Genomic DNA, 24,309 nt, shown 5'->3' on the forward strand with positions numbered 1-24,309 from the left:
ACGCCGACGCACGCACGTAAAGCTTCATCGTTTTGTATCAGCTTCTCGGAGAAGCAGTTGACGCGAAGGAGTGAAACTAAAGTAAAAGCAGAGAGCAAAACTACTATGCATTCTTTAATTTATTTTGTCCAAATCACAAGATGGGATCACGAGGGTGTGTTGCGTCCCCCCTTTGTGTTTCAGGGCATTGAGGCGGTCAACGTGACTGGGCCTGGGGGCAAACCTGTCAAAGGGAGCCTCTTTGCACCAGACCGTAGGGGCCCTGCTGCCAATGGCCGCCAGAAGTCCCACAAACGGTGTCCCGTGCCTCGCCGTTTGGGTGTAAGTGCACCCCTCTTTTTTTTTTTCTTGCACATTGTTGGGCTTTGTTTGTCCCTTGTGCCATCTGTCAAGCACCCGACTGGCCTTTGGAGATGAGCCATTTTTTCGTTTATGAATGGACGGCCACGTGCGAGCGCCGGGTTGTGTGGGATGGTATCTCGATAATGCTTGGTTGGTGTGACCTATTTCGACATAGGTAGATGGTTAGATGGGAGGTTTAGGGCTCAAGGATGCAGCAAAATAAATTGCAGTAAGAACCAGGCGAGTTTGGGGGCCTGGTTCTTGTATCTGGCCCCTCAGGGCATGGTAGACAATTCTTGAAGGAAGCATGTGGTTTCTTGGAACCTGCTTACATGAGGCACCAGTCTTGCTTGCATGTCAGACACCAATTTTTCTACAAAATGAAATGGTCTTTTAGATGACATGAGCGATCGTGCAAGTTCCCTGGTGTGGTCCGGATAATTTGCGTGGTTGATACATACAATGACTGTCCAGGTTATATTTTTGATATTTTTGTCGCCATCTACGAGCGACGGCGGCAACCATACTAGTTGTGTGCTTGCCACCGTCGCTTATAGATGGCGGTAGCTGTCCAGAGGCATTTTTGTCGACAATTGTTTTGTACCGGACACGATCCTCGGGAATCTAGCGTTAACAGCTCCGCTGTTAAAATATGACCCAGACAGTCGTTGTAAGATCTGACATGGAAAACACCCTTTAGTGGTACTGAGGCCCATACCAGTTTATTTTAATGTTGATAAAAATTTATTGCAGTAGCATAGCCAGGAATTTCTTTTGGGGGGAGGGTGGGAAGGGCCTGGCCTGGGCTGGGCTGGGCTGAGCTGAGCTGAGCTGAGGTGAGGTGGCTGGGATGTCCATGAATTGGGGTGCAGAGGGGGGGGGAGTGGCTGTTAAAGTTTGATTTCGGGGGAAAGGGGGGGTGGGGAAGGGGCTGAAGGTCCATAAGCCTCCCTTCTGGATACGCTACTGGTCGCAATACAAAAATTTGGCATAGAATTGGTGAGTTTTTCACTTCTGAAAAACTTCAACAACCGCTCCGAGAACACGTAGAAGTAGTCCAATTCGAATTACAAGGGTAAGTGCCATATTTTCTGGGTCCGCAGACTATACATGTTTAAAAGTTGAAATTTTAGGCTGCGCGGGAGTGAGGGATATTTTGAATGAAAGAGTATGTTAGCAATGATTTATGTGTAATACAAGCTTCTTTGTAAGCTAAGGAAGCAGGCATTTTTAAAGGTGTGCTGTGTATGAGAAAATTTTTGTGTTGACTAAGCACAAGGTGCGAACTTTTGAAACAAAAACTTTTATTTCCGGCCCCAAATTTTCCCCAGTGCGAACTATAGCCCGGAAAATACGGTAATTAATGCAGAAATGAAACTGACATTGCCTTTCAATTTGGATAATCATTGGCATAGTAACCATTATGCTTAGTTCAATCGACTCCACAGTAAAAAGAAGTTTCCGTGGCACTTTTTTTTTTACGTCTCTGGCGGTGTGAATTGGCACCAAAGGGTTTCTCTTTCATGAGCATTCTAAGTCCGTCAACCAGACGAAGTAAAATAGGCAAACATGCAACCAGAAAGGAGGAAACATCACTGCAATTGAACCTGCGTTTGAAAAAGGAGGAAGCCCATCCTCCTTTCTGTGGGCATTAGCTCGACCTGTAGTTGGGCAAAGAGGAGGTGAGATTGCGAGAAGGAATGGAGCAGGAAACCGGGGGGTAATTTTCAGCCAGGGAACAATTCTTTATATCAAGCTTTAGAGGATGGTTAGATGTACAGTGAGACCCGTTTAGAACGAACCCACATACAGCGAATTATTGTCGATATCGACAAATATCGAAGTTGCGAACAAAATTGAGCGGAGAGAAGCGATTCAGAAAAGGAGAAAGCTAAAAAATACACTCTACACGCATGCACAGAAAAAAGAAAATTCATACCAAAACCGTTGCCCATGAAGAGAAAGCGATTCAGAAGGAGAGATAAGGTAAAACAACACTCTTCATGTATGCAAAAAAACAACAACAACAACAACAGTTTTTTAGCACGTTGTTACAAGGCGGATGTGAAGAGATGAGAAAAAAAGGGGAGCCCTCGCCTTACAACGAACCTATCGTGGAAGTTAGTTGGAAATGGTTTTTGATATATCGAATTACTTGTTATATCGAACTGATCGTAGCGTTTCCTGTGGTTCGTTATAAACGGGTTTGACTGTATGGATAAAGTTGAACCTTTCAAAATGGGCTAGCAAGTAACAATTGTTTTAAAGTTCAATAGCTAAACTTGCCTATTATGGGGATCAAATCGAGCCGGAGCCATTCTTGTGGGTACTAAAACTTAATAGCATTAAGAGGAACCGTTTGTCTATTTGGGGCATCCCTTACCAGTCCCCTTGAGAATTGGGGACCACTAAGTCTCGCTAACATCAGTGACTAATCTTGTCCATCTGGTTCTAGTTCATTGATGACTGTGTGCAGTTAAGTTCTGTTATGAAATGTGTTTGCCGTATGACCTGTTACTGTGAGTGGCATCCGGTCGCTGCATGGCTTCTTGACACTACGTTCTCGTGTTTGCCAGGTCCACGAACAGCCGCGGCAAACGGCCGAGGATGCTGAGGAGGAGGAAGAACTTGCACTAGCCGAGACCTATGCAGAGTGCACGCCTTCTAAGTGTAAGTCCTATTCCTCGCTTTGGGCATCTCTGCTGGACTTGCGGGATTTGCTTTCGGTGGCGAAGGATTTTTAAATTCAACGAAAAATATTGAGTGGTTCCGAGAAGAGCGACTGATTTGCAACAGTTTTTCCTCCCTCAAAACTTTCCATCTCTATTTGTCGTGTCTTTTTCCTTTTCCCTAGTTTGGGAACCTCATGTTTTTTTTGTAGAAAAATCTCGCCTATTGTTCCTTCCTCAAACTAAAACAAGGCTGTGAACTGGCCGCCAAGATACTGAAAAGTATACTAGTGTATTTATTAGCTGTGGTAATGAACCTCTAAAAGCTAAAAAAATATTTTTTTAAAAATTGAATGCAATGAGAGTGCACAAATAGAATCTTGACTCTGGTTGAATTGAGTGCGCATTGTCTAAAATCATAAGTAGTGGTCGACACGGAACCGGTACGAGTCCCCTACGGTTCTTTTGCTTTGTGTCGCTCCGGGATCTGAAATCGGGCATCTCTATCAGACACCCGGCCTCCAGATTGCCTTTTGCCGTGCATTGGCCGCGAAGCGTTGTCGAAGGTAGGGAGCTCATGCTGGAGGCGGATCAACTGAAACTCCTGCCCGCCGTTCCCATCCAGTCGGAGGTCATAGTGACTCCGTGGTCGTGTGTGTGTGTCCCGTGCAGTGAAGATCGGGGGCCGCCACCCGTACCCCGTGGTGGAGACAAGCTCGCTGTCGAGCGTGGCGCCCCCAGCTGTGTGGTACGACCTGTGCATCCCGAAGGAAGTGGTGGACCGGGGCCAGCTGTCAGCCCTGCAGCTCGAGGTCGTCATGTACGCCTCCCAGCAGCACCAGGTGGTGCTCACCAACGGCAGCCGGGCCGGATTCCTCATCGGTGGGGGACCCCTTCCGAACCTCCGACGGCACTGAGCCATTGCGATCGTAGCTATTATTAAGTGGGACGGCGTTTCCGAGCAAACCCTGCATGCTTTTGCATCCTTGGCTCGGTTTGTGACAGACGACGTGGGTGACACGCATCTGCTGTATAACCTACTGTAAAATCCTGTAAGAATAGAAACCCAGAATGAAGAGGTAAATGGTGGAAAATATGGGGCGGGCAATCTTTGGGGAATGTGACAGCAAAATTTTGTCCAAAAAGTCGCAATAAACAGAGGAGCACTCCCTACAAACCACGTCACGCAAGAACTGATTCCGCAGATCACGATCTTGGAAAATGTGCGCTCCATGGTGCAATAAATACGCAGGAATTCGCTGCATACTCCTGTGTTGCAGAAACAGATAGTGCAGAGGCAAATAAACATGCGGAGACCCGCTACGAGCTTGCTTGCTACACATACTGGTACCACAGATCGCGTGGTTGATGTGATTCTTGTTGGACGTCGCACCATGTCCAACAGGAATCGGAGTGGGCGATGTTTTAGAATTTTTATGTTAGGGATATTTAGCCAAAAAACCGGGGTGGGTGACCTCTCTCGGGGGGGAGGGCATTCATCTAAAGGATTTTGCGGTACTTCAGTCATGCATACAGGGGATAATGTACCCAACAAATGTGATCTACCTGTGTTATCTAGACGGCAAATACATTTTCCAAATGTCTTATTTTGTTTATATCCTTACAGTAAGAGAAACATCTCAATTGCGGTAAAGCTACAAACAAGAGTCATTCGTTCGTCGCAGGAAGCCCATTCGCATGAAGTAGACAGTTAAATCAGATTGGTTTTAGTGCACCCTTTTATGCAGTGGATGTGTACCAACAAGTCCAGCTTTCTACTGTTATGGAATTCATATTGAAATCTGAGCGTTACACTGATTTTTAATATTTATTTGAGAATCTCAATTTGACTTCCCCTTTACTGAAACTGTATGAATGCAGGTGACGGTGCTGGTGTCGGCAAAGGTCGAACCATAGCAGGGATTATCTACGAAAACTTCCTTCGAGGACGGAAGAGGGCTATCTGGTGGGTACCCTCTCGTTTCCCTTGATGTCTGGTTGAGACATTGGTTTGTCTTTGTATCGTACACATGACACAAATGCTTGCATTGCCTAAAGATGCTGTTATGGTATGACTGGCAGGGCTTCAGCGGGCGAGCGAGCCACTACGTGGCACTAGCGTAGCGTCCACCGTGATAATAAGAAGGAACTTCGTTATGCTGCCGGTGGAGGGTGCCTTTGTGTTGTGGGCCAGGTTGGCCCGCACGTCGTTGTAAATGTTTGAATTGTGTATTTAACATTGTTTTGAAACTTCCCAGATGCTGTGACAGGTTTGTTTTCTTGCTCTGTCCCGCATCTCAGGGTGAGTGTGTCCACCGATCTCAAGGTGGACTCCGAGAGGGATCTGAGCGACATTGGTGCCGCCGAAAAAATCAAGGTCCATTCCTTAAAGGAGGTGTGTCTAGTTTCGTGCACCGTGAGGTGCCGCATTTGGGGAGGCGTTGTGCTGACGACCGTGTGTGTGTGCGTGCGCAGTTCAAGTATGCGAAGATACCCCCGGAGGTGAATGGTGTTATGTTCTCCACATACTCGTCCCTGATTGGAGAGAGCCAAGGCAGTGGCGTGTTCGACACCAGGCTTGCGCAACTGCTGCACTGGTGCGGCAGTGATTTTGATGGCGTTGTATCCTTTGCCCCCTCCTACACTCCGTTTGACCTTGCGACGGATCGCAGAGGACGCTACGAACCATCGAAGCCAATACAATGCCACCTAAAAGCCAGTTCACACACTTCTGTTTGGTTGCAACCGAGTGTGCTACAGCCCACTTTTTAAGCCTCTTATGACTGTTTACAATTAGCTGCTCTGTGATACAACAAGTCGTAAACGGTCAAAAGCTGCTTAAAAATCGGCTGTAAAGGCTCATTTACATTCGCTGCACGACATCTGCGCTGTGTCGTGCAGCACAGTGCCTCCCTATTGGCTCGTTGTAAGGGTCGCCATAGCAGCAGCTCGACGCAAGCTGGCTTGACGCAGTCAAACGCAGGTGTTCGAACCGACCTTAACACATTCAGTTGCAACCAAACACAAGTGTTGAACCAGTTTTGATCCAGGAGGGGCAATGTGTAGTAAGGAGCCTTTCACCGCTCCGCACCTATGCATATGCAAGTCTTGCAGTGTTGGTTTCTTTTGGTTGGTGTTTGCTCGATGTCAGTCTCGCCAAGTCCTCTTCGGAGTCATCGTTTGCACCTCGACTCGTGACCCCAGATTGTGTTTGACGAGTGCCACAAGGCCAAGAACCTGTGCCCCGTGGGTTCCTCAAAGCCCACCAAGACGGGCGCCACGGTGCTGGAGCTCCAGAATAGGCTTCCCAAGGCGCGGGTGGTGTATGCCAGCGCTACAGGGGCCTCCGAGCCCAAGAACATGGCCTACATGACGCGCCTGGGCATCTGGGGCGAGGGGACCTCCTTCCGGAGGTTCTCGGACTTCGTCTCGGCCATGGAGAAGCGCGGCGTCGGGGCCATGGAACTTGTTGCAGTGGACATGAAGGTCAGTGCCTCTTTTTCGCTATCTCTCTTTTTCTGTCTTAGGTTTCCTTTGAGCATTAGTAGTCTCTTTTATCGTTCTGTTTACTTTTGTGTGTTTGCATCGATGCTCAACCCACGTGGTGGTGGGCCGCCCAGTTGCCTCTGCTCAGGGGTTGCCACTAGGGTCACCGTATAGGTTCCCAGAGTAATGCATTCCTTTTCTTTTTGCGTTTTTCCGACAACATACTCACTCCAGCCAATCATGTTTTGGCTTGGTGAGCATCATTGGTTGGTAGCGATCACGTGACACAAGCACCGCTAGACTCACCTCCATCGGCGCTTCAAGCGGCTCTGATCACCACCATATTTGGTCCAGCAAACAACTGCTCATCGAACGCGCGTTTACGTGCCGTCTTTTTTACGCGATTACTGACGTCAAAAGCAAGGACGTTGTGTACTTAGTGGCACGATGCCTGCTTGCTGCGCTTTTGGGTGCAGCAGCAGGCCGGAGAATGGAAAGAGTCTCTTCCGGATCCAATTTAGAAAGAACCCAACTGCAAGACGGACGAAGAAGGCTTGGCTGGCCATAGTAAAACGGAAAGATTTCGAGCCCACTGAAACAAGCAAGCTTTGCGAGGTAAGTGCCGATTACAGCTGGTTCATTCTGCGTATGGTGCAATCAACCAGCTCCTTCAACACGCTCCAATGCATTCCACTATTGCCTTCATACCCCCGTCGACGCGTGGACCCAAGATGGCGGCACCATGGTTTTGGTTTCAGCGCCGCGCCACAGTTCTAGAACGAACCTTCGGAGTTTCGTTACTCTGGGAACCCATACAGTGACTCTAGTCACCGCCTTTGTAATTCAGACTGCATTTTAATGGAAGCTATGTTGGGTCTTGTATTGTGCCACCGTCGTCGGACCTTGCTGTCAGCTAAGTTTAGTGGGATGCTACAATGGTCACGTCAGACTTCCATGTGACGCGACATTACACTCCAACTTGACACCTTGATGACACGTGACTGTGTTATGCCGTGTTGTGTTATGCTGCCCAGATCTGTGTACATGTTGCTAAGGTATTTCACCTATGGGACATTTGGGCTGTAGATCAAAGGAGGGCTGTAATTTTTTTTAGCCTCTCACACTGCCATGGGAGTGAAACTGTGTCATATGCATAAACTTAATTCACTTTCCTTTTTTTCCTTCTCTTGTAGTTTTTCTTCTTTGTTCTCTGTCACACCTTTTCACTTGTCTGTATCCTGTCACTGTATTTTTGTCCGAAAAAGAAACTGTTGGGAGCAGTTAAGAGTGATGCCGTCTTGCGTCACCGTTTGTTTTGTCTTCTCTTTCCTGGACCCAGCTTCGGGGGATGTACATGGCTCGTCAGTTGAGCTTCTCTGGCGTCTCGTTCAGGATCGAGGATATTCACCTGGGGAAGGAGTTCATTGCAATGTACAACGAGTCTGTGGAATTGGTGAGCAGTCTTGCGACTTTCATTGTCAAACTCCTTGTCTTCGTTCGGTAGCTCACTGAGCGCATCAGCACCACTAGGCAGCCATCATTTTTTCAGCTTTGCTCTCCTTTTGAATCACTGTCCTGAAATTGTAATTTTCTTTTTTTTATACATTTAAGTTGTGAAAAACAGTGTTACCAGATTTTTAAGCTCCTGCATTCTGCTTCATGGGGACACAAATTTGAAAATCAGAACTGAAAAACTTTTGAGGCCATGAAACTGTTTCAAAGGTTGTAACAATTTTTGTAAATTTAGGTTACACAAGACATTGTTATTAGGTTTTTAAGCTCGTGAATATTGATTTAAAAGAGGGCATCACTTCTTTCAATAAATTTACGTTGTGTAAAACAGTGTTATCACATTCTAGGTATACCGTATTTACTCAAGTAATAGCTGCACTGTTTATGAAGAAAACCTGAGGGTTCGCTTTTCCGTGGAGCACGCAGATTGCCTATCACCGCGATCGACAGCATGATTCCAGCTGTTTACAGGACAGAGATAACGTCTTCGTGCGAAGGTACCATCTGTGAAGATTTTATTTGTATGGAGAATCAAGTTCTCGATCTCGTTATTCGCCATGTTTTTTATGCACAATACAATGATTGGCTGTCTAAGTTTTCTGTGGGAAAGTAGACGTAAGGGCCTTGTTCATAAATAGTGTGGCTATTACTCGAGTAAATACGGTACGTCTATTTATGTAAGTCGTCTCACTTAACAAGACAATCTATCTTATAAAATTGCTGCAAAATATTAAGTATTTTTAAGTTTCAGCCATAACTAGTGCATATGGGGGGTGAGGCTATCTATTTTTTACCCTGAAATTTGTGCTTTTTCTATGCAAAATGACAATTTGAAAAGCATTCCGCATAATGGGGAATTTTGTCCTCATCAAGACCCTACTTTTTGGCAATGAAAGCTTCATTTAAATAGAAAAATAAATATCCAACTGAATTCCTCGTTAAATTTCAGTTCAGAAACATCCACAGCGAAAAATAAATTCTGCAATTCATTGAAATGATAGATTTCCTAAAATGAAGGTTGCTGCAGAAAAGTGAAACTGAGAAAAACCTATTTGAAGTTTCCACACCACTACATTTGATTTTACTGGTGGTGGTGGCAACTAAAAGGCACCAAGAGGATAGGTGGTGCCTTCTGCCTACACCCGATCTCCTGCATAGCCTCGCTGAGTGAGTCCAAGCATAAAGTGTTTCTTTTTTTTAGTATCATTTTGTTGTTAACATGTAGATATTGATTATGAAACGAGTGAGGAATTCAATACGCTTGCAATAACTACACGAACCAGCATTAGCAATTAAGGGCAGGGCAAGCATCGTCAAAATACAAAGCAGACAAACCCACGTAACTCTGTAAACAAATGTTGGTTTTAGTTAGTTTTCTGTCCAATCAGGGCGTGCTTTTCGATTCTTGGCCATGTGCATAGCCTCTTCCACGGGAAAGCTGGACTTCTATGGTGTTCTTGCCCAAATGGTGTTCACTGACAAACAAATATGTTTCATGTACTAAAACTGTGAAGAAATGCCCTTTCCAATGAGGGTATGATCATCATTCTAGAGCGTACCGGTGCGGAACTGCAGCTGTTAGAAAATAGAAAAATTGAAGTTTCACATGTTCAAAACTTGAGATTTTGCATCGTCAGCTTACTGAAAATGTTCCATTTCACCGTAAATATTTAAGATATTGCAATATAAATTTGCAGGTGTGTGCACTATTAGTTGCTGAGCAAGAATAGACAAAAATTAGAAAAGTAATTTTTCTCTAAAAAATTACAAATTTAAGGTGGTGTCCCCTTTTAAGTGGCGAGTGCTCCACTTTCAATCATTCCAGGTCGTCTCACACGAAATGTATTTGCGACATGTTAGATCTGCTGGGGCACATGCCTGTACATTGCTTGCCTTTCTTGGGGGAGGCACGCGTATCTGTCATTTGCGTTTTCTACGAAGCATATGTGTGCGTGGTGATAGGGTCTGTTCCACCAGTGAACTGGGGCTTTCCTCCTTCCGGTTTTCAGTGGGTGAGTGCACGTGCCATGTTCCAAGAGGCGGCGCAGTTGATGAGGGACGACGCGCAGCTCAAGAAAGTCACGTGGAACCAGTTCTGGGCGTCTCACCAGCGCTTCTTCAAGTACCTCTGCATCGCTTCCAAGGTGCCCCACGTGGTTACCCTCACCAGGCAGGCAATCGAGGATGGCAAGGTACACTCACGTCCGATCGGCGGCTAATTGGATCTCGCAAACGGAGCTTGGTTCTCATAGCTTTTGTCTGCACATTAAATCATTGTGGTTTAATTGCTGTAATCTCCAGAGCCTAATTGAGGCTTAACGTAAGAAAAAAAAGTTCTGTTACGACGTAGAACCGATACAGCCTTTACTCGAGAAGTACCCATACAGTTTATGAACAAAACCTCTATGCATATTTTCAAGCAGAGCAGCTGGATAGCAAATTATAACTTGTGATGAGAGGTAACGTCCTTGTACAAAATTTCTCTCTGCACTGCACGGTGCTTCATATTTCCAAGATTCAACTTAGATTAAGCTTCTTGCCAAGAATAGTTCTCTTGGCCTGATTGTTTGCTACAAGCCCTGTTCATAAATATTGCAGCTGTTACTGGAGGAAATATGCAAATTTAAAAATATAATAGACAAAGCCAGTGGAGACCCCAGGGTAGCTAAAGAGGTTGCAGTTCACAATCTTTAGCTATGTATGCAATTTTGTGTTATGATGCTGACATCCCCCGAAATATTTTTTTTTATGTAAAGGAGGAGAGAGTTTCTGGAAGTCATGTGCTCTACACCCGACTGCATTTCTTTTTTCTCCCTTCGTTTTTTTGGTTGTGCGAAGCAGACAAAAACTTGCGTGTCGCACAAGAAGTGCAAAAGTTTAGCACAAGCTGGATGTTCGTTTATTTTTCAAGCTCTTACCAATTCGGGTTCGTAAGACGAGCAATGTCTTCAGCCAGGAGAAGGGGCGACTACTCGGCGACATTCTTCGTGCGAATCAGCTTGTTGGTTGGGTGTTTTGTACGGAATAAATCCTAGTTGTTTTGGTCGCTAAAAGATTTCTCTTTCAAAGCTAGAAAGATTCGCCGGTTTCGCGAGCAACAGTTTTGAAGTAGAGGTCATCCGCCGCCATCGCATGGTCCGCTTCGTCCAGCCGTCCAGCCCGCGACTCCCGTGATATGACGCCATGTTGAGAATTATGCAGACAATGTAGAGTGTTTCCAATTCTCTGTGCAACTTTTTTTTTTTTTTTTTAGTCAGCGTATTTGCAGCTTTTTGAAAGCCACAAAAAAATGGGTATCATATTTTTTAATATTTTTAATATTGAGTGTGTGCCTTCGATGGCTACAAAAATGGTCTGTGTATCTAAACCATAAAAAAACGGCACGAGACCATGGAGAAGAGAGTGAGCGTCACTCAAACTGGCCAGTTCTCAACGGTTTGAAAGAAAGCGAATTTCGAGCCGCAAATAGTGTTCTGCATAGTTGGGTTCTCATATGTCATGTAAGAATAAAAATCTTGACAAGCATACCGTATTTACTCGAGTATTAGCCGCACTGTTTATGAAGAAAACCTGAGGGTTCACTTTTCCGCGGAGCACGCGGATTGCCAATTACCGCGATCGACAGCATGATTCCAGCTGTTTACAGGAGAGAGATAACGTCTTCGCGCGAAGATACCATCTGTGGCGATTGTGTTTTTTTTTAAATCGTGTTCTTGGTCTAGTTATTCGCTATGTTATTTATGTGCATTGCTATGATTGGCTTTATATGTGTTCTGCAGAAAAGTAGATGCAAGGGCCTTGTTCATAAATAGTGCGGCTATTACTTGAGTAAATATGGTAAATACCGTTTAACAATGTTCCTTTAGCTAAGTAGGCATGCTATTTCTGAAGTATTTTACCAATAACATACTCTATTTACATTTAAACAATGTACTGCTGGAGTGAGCATGCTCTGAAAGTGGTCATTCTGAGAACAAGAACACCATGGAACTTTTCCAAGTGTTAAGGGCACCCATGGCAGTTTATTTTATTTCATTTATTTGTCATAAATAAAAACATTAGAACAGTTCTGTATCAAACATTAGAACAATTCTGCATCAAGGCGGCATGTGATCAATCGTAGTTCGGAACCACTTTATGTCCAGTGAATGTTGTTTTGGTTTTGGTTTCAAACAAGGATGGTGGGCATGTCAGCCTGTCCTATGGAAATAGAGCTGGTGGGCTATGCTTTTATAGAATGTATGAGAGCATGTTGCAGAGTTGTTGCATATACGTTTTGCATTTCACTTTTGAAATCAGACTGTCTGAGCCACAATTTTTTTTTTTTTTTCACTGAGACTCAGATTTACAGGGGGAAACAAATGTCCAGGAGTTTCTAAGAAAAAGAAACTTCCAAAATGGTTTGATGACCCCCTTAATCATCAAATATTTGAAGTGTTTATTATATGGACACATAAAAGGTGACCACATTTAGTTTTTTTAATTTATCAAATAGCTCACCTTTTATTTTCCAATTATACTTAATAATAGCCTTCCTGTGCCCATGTTTCTTGGCACTCTAAGTTTTTCGAAATGCAAGAACTGTTCTATCTATAAATCATATTGCTCAGGATGTTCACCTTGACCTTGGTCATTTTACACCTTGACCTTAATCATTTTACAATCCACTTTCTCAGAAATATTGTTTGGTGGCACTTTGGACGACATTGGCACTTTGCATCTTTACCAGACCTAGGTACTCAAAAGCGGGGTTATTTTCCTACAAGTGCACCAGTAGGTGCAGACGTGATTGAAAATATATTCATATTGTCCATGCTGTGTAAAAGTTTTAACTTTTAAATGTGTCTACTTCATAAAACGTGTCATTAACTTGAATAGTCCACATCTCTTTTCATGCTTTCTTTTCCTTGCTCTGTCTCAGTGCGTCGTGATTGGCCTGCAGTCCACGGGACAAGCGAGGACACTCGGGCAGCTGGAAAAGCAGGGGGGACAGATCTCTGACTTCGTATCAACTGCCAAGTGGGTGTCCCATGCTGGGATGTTTTTTGTTTTGGGGGGGAGGGGAGGGGAGGGGAGGGGAGGGGAAGGGAAGGGAAGGGAGGGGAGGGGAGGGAAGGGAAGGGAAGGGAAGGGAAGGGAAGGGAAGGGAGGGAGGAAGGGAGGGAGGGAGGGAGGGAGGGAGGGAGGGAGGAAGGGAGGGAGGGAGGGAGGGAGGGAGGGAGGGGGGCGGGGCGGGGGTGGGGGTTGTGGGGGCGGAGGCAGATGCGCATGCGGGGGCAGGGGTTCGCTTTTGGGCCCAGTATAAGGATGGTTTTATAACTTTCCAGTGCAAGTTGACCCATCGACTTTGTGGGGCCTTTGGAGGGAAGAGAATGTTTATAGTATAACCTTGTTACAACAGACGTTTGATTGTAACATACCGATTTGTGGAGTTTGCTTGGTCTTCCTATCTATGCCATTGATCCAGTTTTGCATTATAACATACATTCAGATATAATGGACTATATTCGGGAGTCTGTAAATAGTTCAACATTTCATTATAGCGGACTTTTTGACATCAAGGTCATTCATTCTATGCCAAAGGAGGCGCGGCAATTTTTGATGTCTGGGATGTTTATGAAAAAATTAATTTAAATAAAACAGCCTCTGAACCAAAATTTTCTTTTTTTTTTTTTTTTAAAAGAACAAATTTTAGTTTTGCTAGTATCATGCTTTTGAGATCTGGAATTTGCATAAAACCCACGTAGTTAAGAAAAACATTATAAAAAAAAAATGGTTGTGTACCACACAGATTTAGGTGGGTGCTTAAAGGGACACTGACAGGGTATTTTTGCTCGCCGAGGTTTTTAGTTGGACATGACATATGAGAGCCCAACTACCCAGAACAAAAATTGCGGCTCGAAATTCGTTTTTTTTTTTTTCCGCCCGAAAACCGTCGATCAAAAACTGGCAAGTTTGAGTCTCGCTCCCTCTCTTTTCCGTGGTCACGGTCTGTTTTCTAAGGTTTCGATGGGCCCTCCAAATTTAATCAAAGTCGTTGGTCATGGAAGGCACGCACTCAGAATTAAAAATAGAAAAAAATATGAAAACTATTTTTTGTGGCTTCTAAAAGCTGCAAATACATTGATTGAAAAAAAAAAAAAGAAAAAGAAAAAGTTGCACAGAGAACTGGAAGCATTCTGTGCGTGCGTCGCTTCGCGTATCGTGGGACTTGCGGGGACGGCGATGGCAGCGGACGACGGACGTGGGACCTCTACTTCAGAACTGTCGTTCGTGGTACCGGCGAATTCTGTCTGCCTTTAAAAGAGAAATCTGGGATTGATCAAAAGGATTGGTTTTCATCCCGTACGACACGCCCGACCACCAAGCCGATTTGCACGAAGACGTCGCCGAGCCATTGCTCCCTTCTCGTGGTTGAAGACATCGCTCGTGCAAACGTCAAGCACCGCATGAAGTGTGTACTTCGAGTTGAATATGCACGCATACAATTTCTTTACTAGATGCGAATTTCGCCAACGCGTGGGGCTTCGACTTCGACCCGGGAGTGCTTGTGCTTGAAGGAAATCGGCACCCAACTTTCCAACCTACAGTTTACCGGCTGTTTTATTGCTCGGAAAAGGGTTCGCTCAGTAGCTCAGTGGAAAGACGTCCGCTTCCCATGTGGATGGTCTAGGTTAAATCCCCAGTAAACTCACAATTTTTTTTTTCCAGACACTTTGCAATGTTGACATTTCTTTTTTTTTTTGCAATTATCACTGAAAAAACAAACAAAAATAACGAACAAATGTTGTGAACGGACCGTCGCTGAACAAAATGGTATAAGATTTCCTTTTTGACACCTGCGAACTTCGAAGAAGTCAATGTAATCACATTCCACAAAATTCTAGGAGCATATAAATCAGGTAGCGTCCGCTTTCCGAGGTGCCCGTAAATGTTCTACAGGAATTGCAGCCAGCCATTGGTCCCGATCCCGTTGATCTTTCGGAAACTCTGTCGCACAACGCCACTTTTTTTCGGACGCAGGGCATGTGAACCAGCTCTTCGCGCAACATCTTGGGTGTGTTCCTTTCGGAGCTGATCACGGAAATTCACCACGGGCACTCATTACTCACCTCCAACTCTTCAATGTACAAAACAACTCATCTTGAAGTACAGGACAGTGAGAGGAACAAAGATAACTGCAAAAATATTGCACAGCAAACATTTCCCGCTACGCCGCCTCGCCTGTTGTCTGCTGAGCAGAAAAGAAAAAAAAAAAAAAAGCGCACGGTCGGGTGTGGCCACGTGACTTCCGCCACTCACTCTCTCCCAGTGATGTGATTGCTGCGCCAATTGCACCAAACTGCGCCAAGGGGCTAACCCTGCTACATCCTGCTACATTTCGCCGAAATATGGGTAATCTGCGCCAAGCCTGCGCCAAAGGACCAATTTCGGTCACCTTTCAAAACCGAAACTAAACTGAGTACCGTAATTGAGCGTGCGTGAGCTAGGTGGCGCAAGCGACCCCCCGACAGAAAGTATGCTGCATCAATCGTCCATCCGGTCTCGCATGGTTTTTCCCGCCGTTCCTCATTTCGCGCTCTCGTGGGTCTCGTCTCGCATCCTGTTGAAAATGTTTTAACGATAGATGCAAGCGTATATGGACGCCCCGACGCTAGCTTGCCGGGTACCAGCCATGCCGTCATGTTGTAAAACGAAACCACGTTTTTGCGCATTGGGAGTTACTTGTGATCTGAAGCACTCACTTCTGAAAGAGACTGCCGTGGCAAAACTATTTTTGGTCCCTGCCTACCACTCGCCGTGGTTATCACGTCGGGTGTTCTTGTCCACACATTGCTACAGATATGGCGCTTTCTAAAATGAAGCGTAAGGACAGCTGCAGGGTAACCAGCAATCCTGTCCTTGTTTAAATTAAACGCTACTACAAAATCCCTCTAGCTCAAAGACTGTTGTGTCGAAGTACTGTTTACCTAGGTTTCTCTCTGTGGGATTTCTTTTGAGAGGGACCCCGGTACGTGAAAAGTCTGTCGCAAAAAAAAGTTTAAGACAAGTTGGTTAGAGCAAAAAAGGCAATGTCTGCACGCTGGACCCGCACAGCGCGCTTATTTATCTTGAGTTCAGTTGTTGCACAAAGTGCTCCAAGAACTTTTTGACCCCGACTCGCGATGTCTTGCATTGATGCGCTCAGGTTCTTTTTTTTTTTTTTAGCTTTATTGTCCTTGTTTTGTTTGCGCTTTTTAACCTTTTAAATTAGGTTGTGCCTCGCATACTGACCTGGCAAGCACGCGCCGCTGGACTGTTTTTCTTTTTTTTTTTTATGCTGGATTGTTACATTTCGCATACAATTTTGGGGACCAGATGGCGACGGAGCGGAGTGGCAGAGTTTCGGTTTCGATCGAACAGCCGTCTCCGTTCGCATAACGAAGCGCGTGCAACTGCAAGCTGCCGAAGTTGCCCTCACGTGCACGCGAACATGGTTGCACGACAGAGGTAACAGCCGGGACGTTTCCAATAAATTGCTTAACATTTGCTCGCTTCTGACGAAAATCTGGCATGTTGGGAACCAGTAAAACGGTGGGAGACGTTTTGGAATTGCTCGGCAACGCCTACAGCACTGTACACTTGTGGGATGTCTCAACGTCTCTTTGGAGACATTGAAAGTGGACATTCATTACTTGCCGAAAGCTAAGCGAGGCTTGCAGCAGCCTTGCAGAAAGTTTCAACAAGCAAAAGGAAAAGCACCCACCAGTCGTACTGCACCTTTTTCATATGTACAGTTTCGTATTGCATTGCAGTAGTTACGTGTTTCATCAGTTGGATACTGCTTCAATTTATTATATAACTAGTCAAGTTTATGCTTTCATATTTACTGCTAAGCTGGTCATTTTCAAATAAATTTAATATGTGCAATTCGGTTCTTATCTATAGCGGGTACATATATATATGTATCATTTAACTGAAGCATTGCAAAATATGTTGTGTCATTGGCATTTCAGTTAACAACTTGAAAGACTCCCAGGTCGTCTAACTTGACCATAATTTGTTTATTGTGGCGAGCAAAGTGCCCTTCCTTTTTCCAGCACTTAAAACAAATATTTTTATTTTTATATAAAAAAAAAAAAACTGCTTCAAAAGCCACTTTTTGCTGCTCCGAAACACTGTTTGGCTGCACCAAACGGCACTTTTGCTGCGCCAAAACACTATTTTGGCTGCTCCAAAAGGTGCTCCAAAACGGCTTAGGCCAATCACATCACTGCTCTCCTCTCCACTTCTCCGACCTCTGTGCGCGGGTTTCGGTTTCGGTTTCGAGCAGTTGCGTCTTTTGGCTTTATTAAAAATATACGCTACTCTGTTGCTATATATTAATGGGGTAGTCCTCTGACACCATGATGAAGCGCCTGGCAAAAAATGAAAAATATTTCTTGGGGGGGTGTCAGTGTCCCTTTAATTACTTAATAATATGCCCTATCTTACATTAAAACACAAACATTGAAAGATGCCATTTTGAGTCCAAATAGGAGCTCTAAAAAAAGAAACTTCATGAGATTTTAATTTTTTTTAGTCAACTTGGATTTGGGTGTTAGCCACAATACTTTTTTTCTTTGTTCGAAACCAAAATGGAAACTGGACTGGGGAGGAAAAGAAATATAGAGGGGGAGAAAGTTACCAAAAGTCACAAAGCTGTGCAACCTTTTTTTTTTTTTTTTTCAGTCAACATATTTGCAGTTTCTTAGAAGCCACAAAAAATGGGTATCATATTTTTGTTTATTTTTAGTATTGAGTGTGTGCCTTTGATGACCCACGACTGATTATCTTTGGTGGTTGTGTCTAAACCATAGAAAACAGCATGTGACCACGGAGGAGAGAGCGAGCGCGGCTAAAGCCGGCCAGGTTTTGATCGGCGGTTTTTGGGCGGAAAGAAAACAAATTTCAGTCCGCAAATTTTGTTCTGGGTAGTTGGGCTCTCTTACGTCTTGCACGAATCAAAACCTTGACGAGCGTAAACACCCTGTTAGTGTCTTTTTAATACTCAAGTCATTTTGAGAAGGTTCATTCGCTAGTGAACTGGAGTTATCCGATTTTTCGAAAAACTCGTGGAAGATACAGCCCTGGGGCAGACATCGGCCTTGTTAATCACTTCAAGCGAGTCGCGTTCAACGCAAACATGAAGGAATTTTACATGAGTTACACAGGTGCCGTCTTCGCCATCTGAGTGTTGGACTCGGCGGACATTAGATGAAGTAATAAGAGTTATTCTTCATACATAATTTTATGTGTTATGTTGCAATTGCAGTATTGACACCCAATACTATCAGAGGCTTGACCAATTAACAAACTTTGCAAAAAGGTAATAGCTTTTTAAATATTCATAGATCAGTTTTCACGTTTCTACTCTCAATTTCAATGTTGCATGCAAAAATATTGCCACAAGCCCTGCCCACAACGATGCTTAGAAGGGTGACATAGTCGTTCGCGTGACGTCGCCAGTACCTTGGCAGCGTTTCCTTGATGGATGCGCCAACAAACTTCGATGCATCTTTGTTCTATCATAATACATTTGAGTTCAATGGGGAAGCGACGTCACTGTTATCCGTTTGCATCGGTGAAGAGTTATCCGGTCTGAATAATTTTTAAATCTGGACGTACGACAGACGAGGCCGACGCGCAGTATGCATTCCCGAACTCGGGAAGCAGACAATGCAGGCCTGCGTTTGTCGGCAGTTACCTGCGCAGAAGTAGAGTAAAATTAAGACATCAGTATCATTACGTAACATAAAGAGGACACGGATGCATGGAAGTCTGGATGACGTTCACTTCAACTGAATAAAACATGCTTTCATGAAAGTGTTGAAGACCTTGCGCTGGCGTCTCGCACTGTTGACGCCTCACTGGTGAACGCTGGTGTGAATCGCCCACAAGGCGGGCGCCTAGAGTCGTGGTCGGGGAGGCTTGTCTTAAAAGGAATAATTTCTCAGCAACAATAAAAAGTACTTTTCCTTCTAATTTTTTGATATATTGAACAGATGAAGTGAATTGAATTTCTGCCTATTCCGAAAGTTGCGAGCACCGCTGCCCACATTGCTATTTATGACTCAAAATGGCTGTTTCTGCATAAACTGGAGAGGTTGTCATTTAATTAAAACGCAACAGAATGAGGCTTCGAATATTTAATACAAGCAATTCAATTATTAGTCTTAAAAGAACAAAGGAAAAAAGTATTGTGTCGCACGTCCAAATCCAAGTTGACTAAAAAACATCAAGAAATCTCGTAAAGTTTCTTCTTTTTGGAGCACCTATTTGCTATTTCCTATTTTTTTTTTTGCAAATAGGTGCTTTTTGGAGCACCTATTTGGACTCAAAATGGCATCTTTCAACGTATGTATTTTATTGTAAGGTAGGGCATATTATTAAGTAATTAAGTGCCCACCTAAATTTGAGTTGTATGCAGCCATTTTTTTTACAATGTTTTTCTTAACTACATGTGTTTTATGCAAATTGCAGAAATTTCGAGCAAGAGATCAACAAAAATAAAAATTATTTTTAACAAAAAAAATATTTTGTTAGGGTTTAGAGGCTTCTTTATCCAAATAAATTTTTTGTACATATCTCAGACATGAAAAAATTGCTGCGGCTCCTTTGGCATGGAGTGACCTAGCAGTCACTATTCGAGCATTATGCGGGCTTGGTTTGGTAGCAATGGCTATCATTTTGCAAAGTGCTGTGATTGCGCCCAATGCCTCGCAAGCCTTGTATGACTCAAAGCGCGCAGTAATGACGATCATCAGTACACCTTAAGAAGAAAAAAAATCACAATGTTTCAAAGTGCAGAAGTTTTAATAAACCAGTTCTTTTCTATATCCATTCACATTTCGGCAGTCTCGCTGGTTAGAACAGACTACTCCTGTTATAATCAACCTCAGCCTGTAGTAAGAGCATTTGTATTCTGCATATTCCTTTTACAACAGACCAAAATCTTCATCACTATCAAGGATCACTATCAAGGTCTGTTATAACGAGTTTATATTGTAATCCCGTCATGTATGGAATTGCGGTGTGGAGCCAAGCTACTAACTTGTGGACGGCTGTGGGAGCGCTGTGACAGGGCAGTGACAGGGCTTTGACAGGGCTGTGACAGGGCAGGTGGTGCCGTGAGTGCAGCTCTTTGCAGAATTATTTTGTGGGACAGCCGACGGATAATGAGAGCATAGGTTGCTTCAAAGTTCGGCTGGGACTCGTGTATCAGCCCCACTGTGACGCAGCACCCTTGTGACACTCTTTCATAATAGGAATGCAAAAACCCTATACTGCTAGAGAACCAGTTGTATAACACACTCTGTGTTAAAACTGAACGAAAATATAACATTGCCTCGGTGCTACTAACCAAATATTAAGATAATCAAATCTACGTTGGTAGTTATTCCACCCCAATATTTATGTTTATTTGGTATGTAGCACTGAGCAGCATAATTGGTTGTTTTGTTTTTGTTTTGAAGTATGGGAAAACAGTCCTGCAAACAGACTTGTTTTTACAGCTTATAGAGCACTTTAAAGGGGTACTACACCGTTTTTTTCATTGTCTCCGATTTGCTTGAAATTTTGCTAAACTAACCAACAAACATTGCTAAAATAGTATCCCAAATATTAGGTCAAAATATTGTTTTTTCGCGAAGTTATTGAATTTACAGTTTTGGTCTTCACCATGTTCTTCAAACTGAAAGTCTCTACTGGCAACAACAACAAAGTGACGTCAGTGGAAGGCAGGGGTTAACTTTTTGGACTACAGAAGTTGTTCTTAAAAGATTTGAAGCAGTTTCTTGGTGTCAAATGAGTGCTTCGGAAGCTCGCTCCCGTATCCGCGCTTCAGCACGGAACAAATGATTAGCATATTCAATTTTTAGACTGCTTGCTCGACTGGCAAGCCTGCCTGCCACTGACGTCACAGCACTGAAAAGTGCGCGAATATTTGAATATTGGTTTTTGCACCATCTTCATTTGCCGATTTCACAATACCTATTATGAATTTCGCGATGCTAAATAGCATACCGGAAAGGCTAAAGGCCGGGGAGTCAGAAATTATAGTTAGTTGAGGTAGCTCAAAAAATCGAAGGAGTACCCCTTTAAAGGCACCCGGTATTTATTTATTAATTTAAGAATATTGCCAGCCGACCGATCGCTGGCCTAGGCAGACTACGCAAGTAAACGAGACAAAAAATAATTAAATTGTACGTACCAGCATCCACAATGTAAATGAAATTCACTTCAACACATCCATTTATATAAATGTAAAAAAAAAAAAAGAAATCAAATCAATTACAACAAGGTGTTGAACTGGGCGAGTTGGTAAAAGTTTGACATGGTAAGTGTAACAGCCTCTAGTGACCCTATTTTGTTGACATGGGCCTCGTGGAGGGCGTATTGTTTGATTACACATCGTGCTATCTGGTAGTGACGTATGTGTTCTCTTTTCCTTTTCAAATAAAACCTTTCCGTTGCGAATACAGCTATTGTCCTGTCGCGTCTTTTCCTTTTATCGTCCTCGTTTCTTGAAGCTGTTACACCCACCATGTAAAATAAACTATAACGAATGAAAATAAACAACGGTATTATGACTGAAGCCTATATAATAGCAAACTGATGAAAAATTACATTTCTGCTTGTGTACAGCCACTAGGGTGTTGGGGTCTGACAGTGTTGCTTTGTTTCCCCTTGTGGCTGCAGAGGCGAGTTTCAGATGCTGATAGAGAATCACTTCCCGGCACCCGATCGCTGGAAGATGCCTCCTGGCACCGAACTCCTATTGGGTGACGCCACCACCCAGCCGCTGCCTTCTCCATCAACTGGGGCATGCAAGCATCAGAGCGGTGTGTAGCAGACCTAACCTCCCGCCTCACTCTTTCCCCTTCTGTCTCTTTCTTTCTCTTGCACACACCCACGCACCACATGCTGAACCTTTTATGTCATCATGAATGGAATTTTATGGACATGCCCCTGTACTAATTAAGTTTTTGAAATTGAATTACTGCTAAATGCGACATTAGGTTTTCTGCTGTGATGTTCTGAAATGGATAAACGAGTCCTGATATATCCGTGTGGGTCATTAAGAATGAGCCACCCGAAATTTCATATGATTATTGTTTTTCTCCGCTAGGGCTGTTGTGACCCCAAGAATACACAATTGTGCACTGCCCAACACTTCTGCTGCCTTTTCTCCTCCTTGGCGCCTTTTTTGCATCTTTCACTTTTTTCGCAGTTTTGATAACAGCTTTCCGATTCTCAGAAAAAAACCGACGAAATAATGACTGCTTGTTTACGCTAGCAACGTCTCCCAGCGTACCAGCACCCTAATTAGTAACCAATTGAGTAGGACTGGCAGAATGACAACTTGAAAATCACTCTTTTGGTTGTACAGGCTCTTATAGCTTGGTCCTGGCAATTGAAGTTAATTGTGTCGATTGCGAACCTCGCTGGTCTTTTTCTCTCGAATGCGGTTTTGAAATAATACTTTGGAAAGTTTGTTACTGGTGCGAGTAAAACACTGGTATGTGAACTTCCCGCGTTGCAGCTCGGGCTCGACGGGCGGCAAAGAAGCGCCACAGGGATGCTTCATCGAATGACAGCAGCGAGGTCGAGATGAAGAGAGAGCCCGAGAGCGACCTTGAGCCGTCCTTGTCCAGTTCCGTCCCAGAGGACTCCGAGGGAAAGTTGGTCATTGATTTGGATGCGGAGGATGACCTCAAGTCTCTTTGTGACAACTTGGACATTGTCGGTGGGTGCTGCGCAGGAGGGGCCCAGTGTTGTGGTGGAAAATCTGCCTTTTTGGGAGACAGTGGTAGCCTCTAGTTTGTTGATAAGCTTCCATAACAGTGATAAGAGTATTTGTAGACGTTTTTTAGTTGTAGGGTAGTACATAGAGTCCTGCTAATCCTTGTGTCTGTGAATATATTGCCTGGATGCTACCTCACATTGCATCGGTGACAGTCTAAAGCGGCGCGAAAAAACTTACGAAAACACTATACCATGGCTGGGTGTCTTTACAAAAAAAGGCTCGAGGTACACCTAAGCACTTCTTATGAGTTGTGAATGCGAAAGCATGTACATCATACTTCCGCTCCCTTATTAAGTCTGCAGCTTATTTGCGTCGATGGCAGAGTGGCGTGCTCTGCTGGTAAGGAGAGGGTGCCTCTCCTCGCCGCCTTGATTTTGGACGCTCCGTGTTAACGGCGCGCTGACGGACAAGGAGCACGGTGGGGTGGCCGTCGTTGAAAATGACGCGCAGCGGCCAATGGGTGCCTTGTCGACGTGTGCCAGCCAATGGGACCGAAGCTGAAAATCCATCAGTTTTACTCCGCTCCTTTGGGATCGGGGAATTTTCGTGCTGTTGGCTAGCTTTTCGCATGGTTTCATAGCTGGGAGCTGGCTTCACTTAGAGAAAGGATTTAAAGTGCCGTTTGGCGCGGTTTCAAAGCTGATGACGTCGGCTCACTCCATGAGACAGTTAATGCTTTCGCATTAAGGGGGGGACGCTACCTGGGCATGTCTACTTTTGAACTGCTCATTCAATCGGTGTAAAATTTGCAGGTGGTGTTTGTAGCCATATAGAAGGAGGGCATGCAAAGTTTCAGCCCAGTGAACCAACTTTATGAGGTACTATACCCCCAGAACGTAGCTTTGTATGGAATCTGCTCAAAGAATCTATCGTTGAGAAATGGTGTTGATCACCACATAGTTTTCTGGTGGGATGCATACCAGAACACTATGAAAAGAAATTTAAAAAAATTGGCATTTTTCAAATAAAATTTTTTTTTTTTTTTTTTTTTACATTTGTTCAGGTTTTGCAAATTACAATTTTTCATAATACCGGAACATGAAAATGCAAAATATAAGTTCATAGTAACCGGCTCGATAAAACTTCGGCATATAATCTGCAAATATTAAGTCTCTCAATAGTTTCATACTGAAACAATAGTTTTATTAAGGTGGGATTTGCTGCCAAAAGTGAAGCTGAGATAAATGCACTTGAAGTTTCAAGATGACATTTTAAAATTTTCTTTTTGTGTTTTAAATGCCAGAAGTTCTGTCCAGCAGTGTAAGTGATGTCTTCCTCAAACTTCTTCTGATATACTGACATTGCTTTCAGCTATTTTCACTTGTGGATGGCGAGTGCTATGCAGTGCAGCACGCCTCACCAACATATAAAGAATAATTATTTTTAACATTGTCTGTCAGTGCACATTGACAAGACTTTGTGAGGGTGTTCCTTGTTATCCATACACGCCAAAACTCTGCAGTTCTGAATATG

At 44.0% G+C, this 24,309-nt stretch overlaps 1 protein-coding gene across 1 annotated transcript in view; it reads left to right on the top strand.

The window, feature by feature from the left end:
* Positions 1 to 24,309, top strand: part of LOC8028868 (protein strawberry notch) — a 71,888-nt gene that overhangs the window by 8,726 nt on the left and 38,853 nt on the right. Inside the window, 12 exon segments of the mRNA XM_029967252.4 lie at positions 184 to 321; positions 2,919 to 3,012; positions 3,684 to 3,893; positions 4,893 to 4,977; positions 5,313 to 5,406; positions 5,487 to 5,633; positions 6,216 to 6,497; positions 7,837 to 7,950; positions 10,019 to 10,201; positions 12,931 to 13,028; positions 21,729 to 21,871; positions 22,573 to 22,776. Coding sequence (XP_029823112.4) covers positions 184 to 321; positions 2,919 to 3,012; positions 3,684 to 3,893; positions 4,893 to 4,977; positions 5,313 to 5,406; positions 5,487 to 5,633; positions 6,216 to 6,497; positions 7,837 to 7,950; positions 10,019 to 10,201; positions 12,931 to 13,028; positions 21,729 to 21,871; positions 22,573 to 22,776 — 1,792 coding nt within the window.

The sequence above is a fragment of the Ixodes scapularis genome, unplaced genomic scaffold (genome assembly GCF_016920785.2).
Source record: "Ixodes scapularis isolate PalLabHiFi unplaced genomic scaffold, ASM1692078v2 PGA_scaffold1__304_contigs__length_218370807, whole genome shotgun sequence".
NCBI lineage: Eukaryota > Metazoa > Arthropoda > Arachnida > Ixodida > Ixodidae > Ixodes > Ixodes scapularis.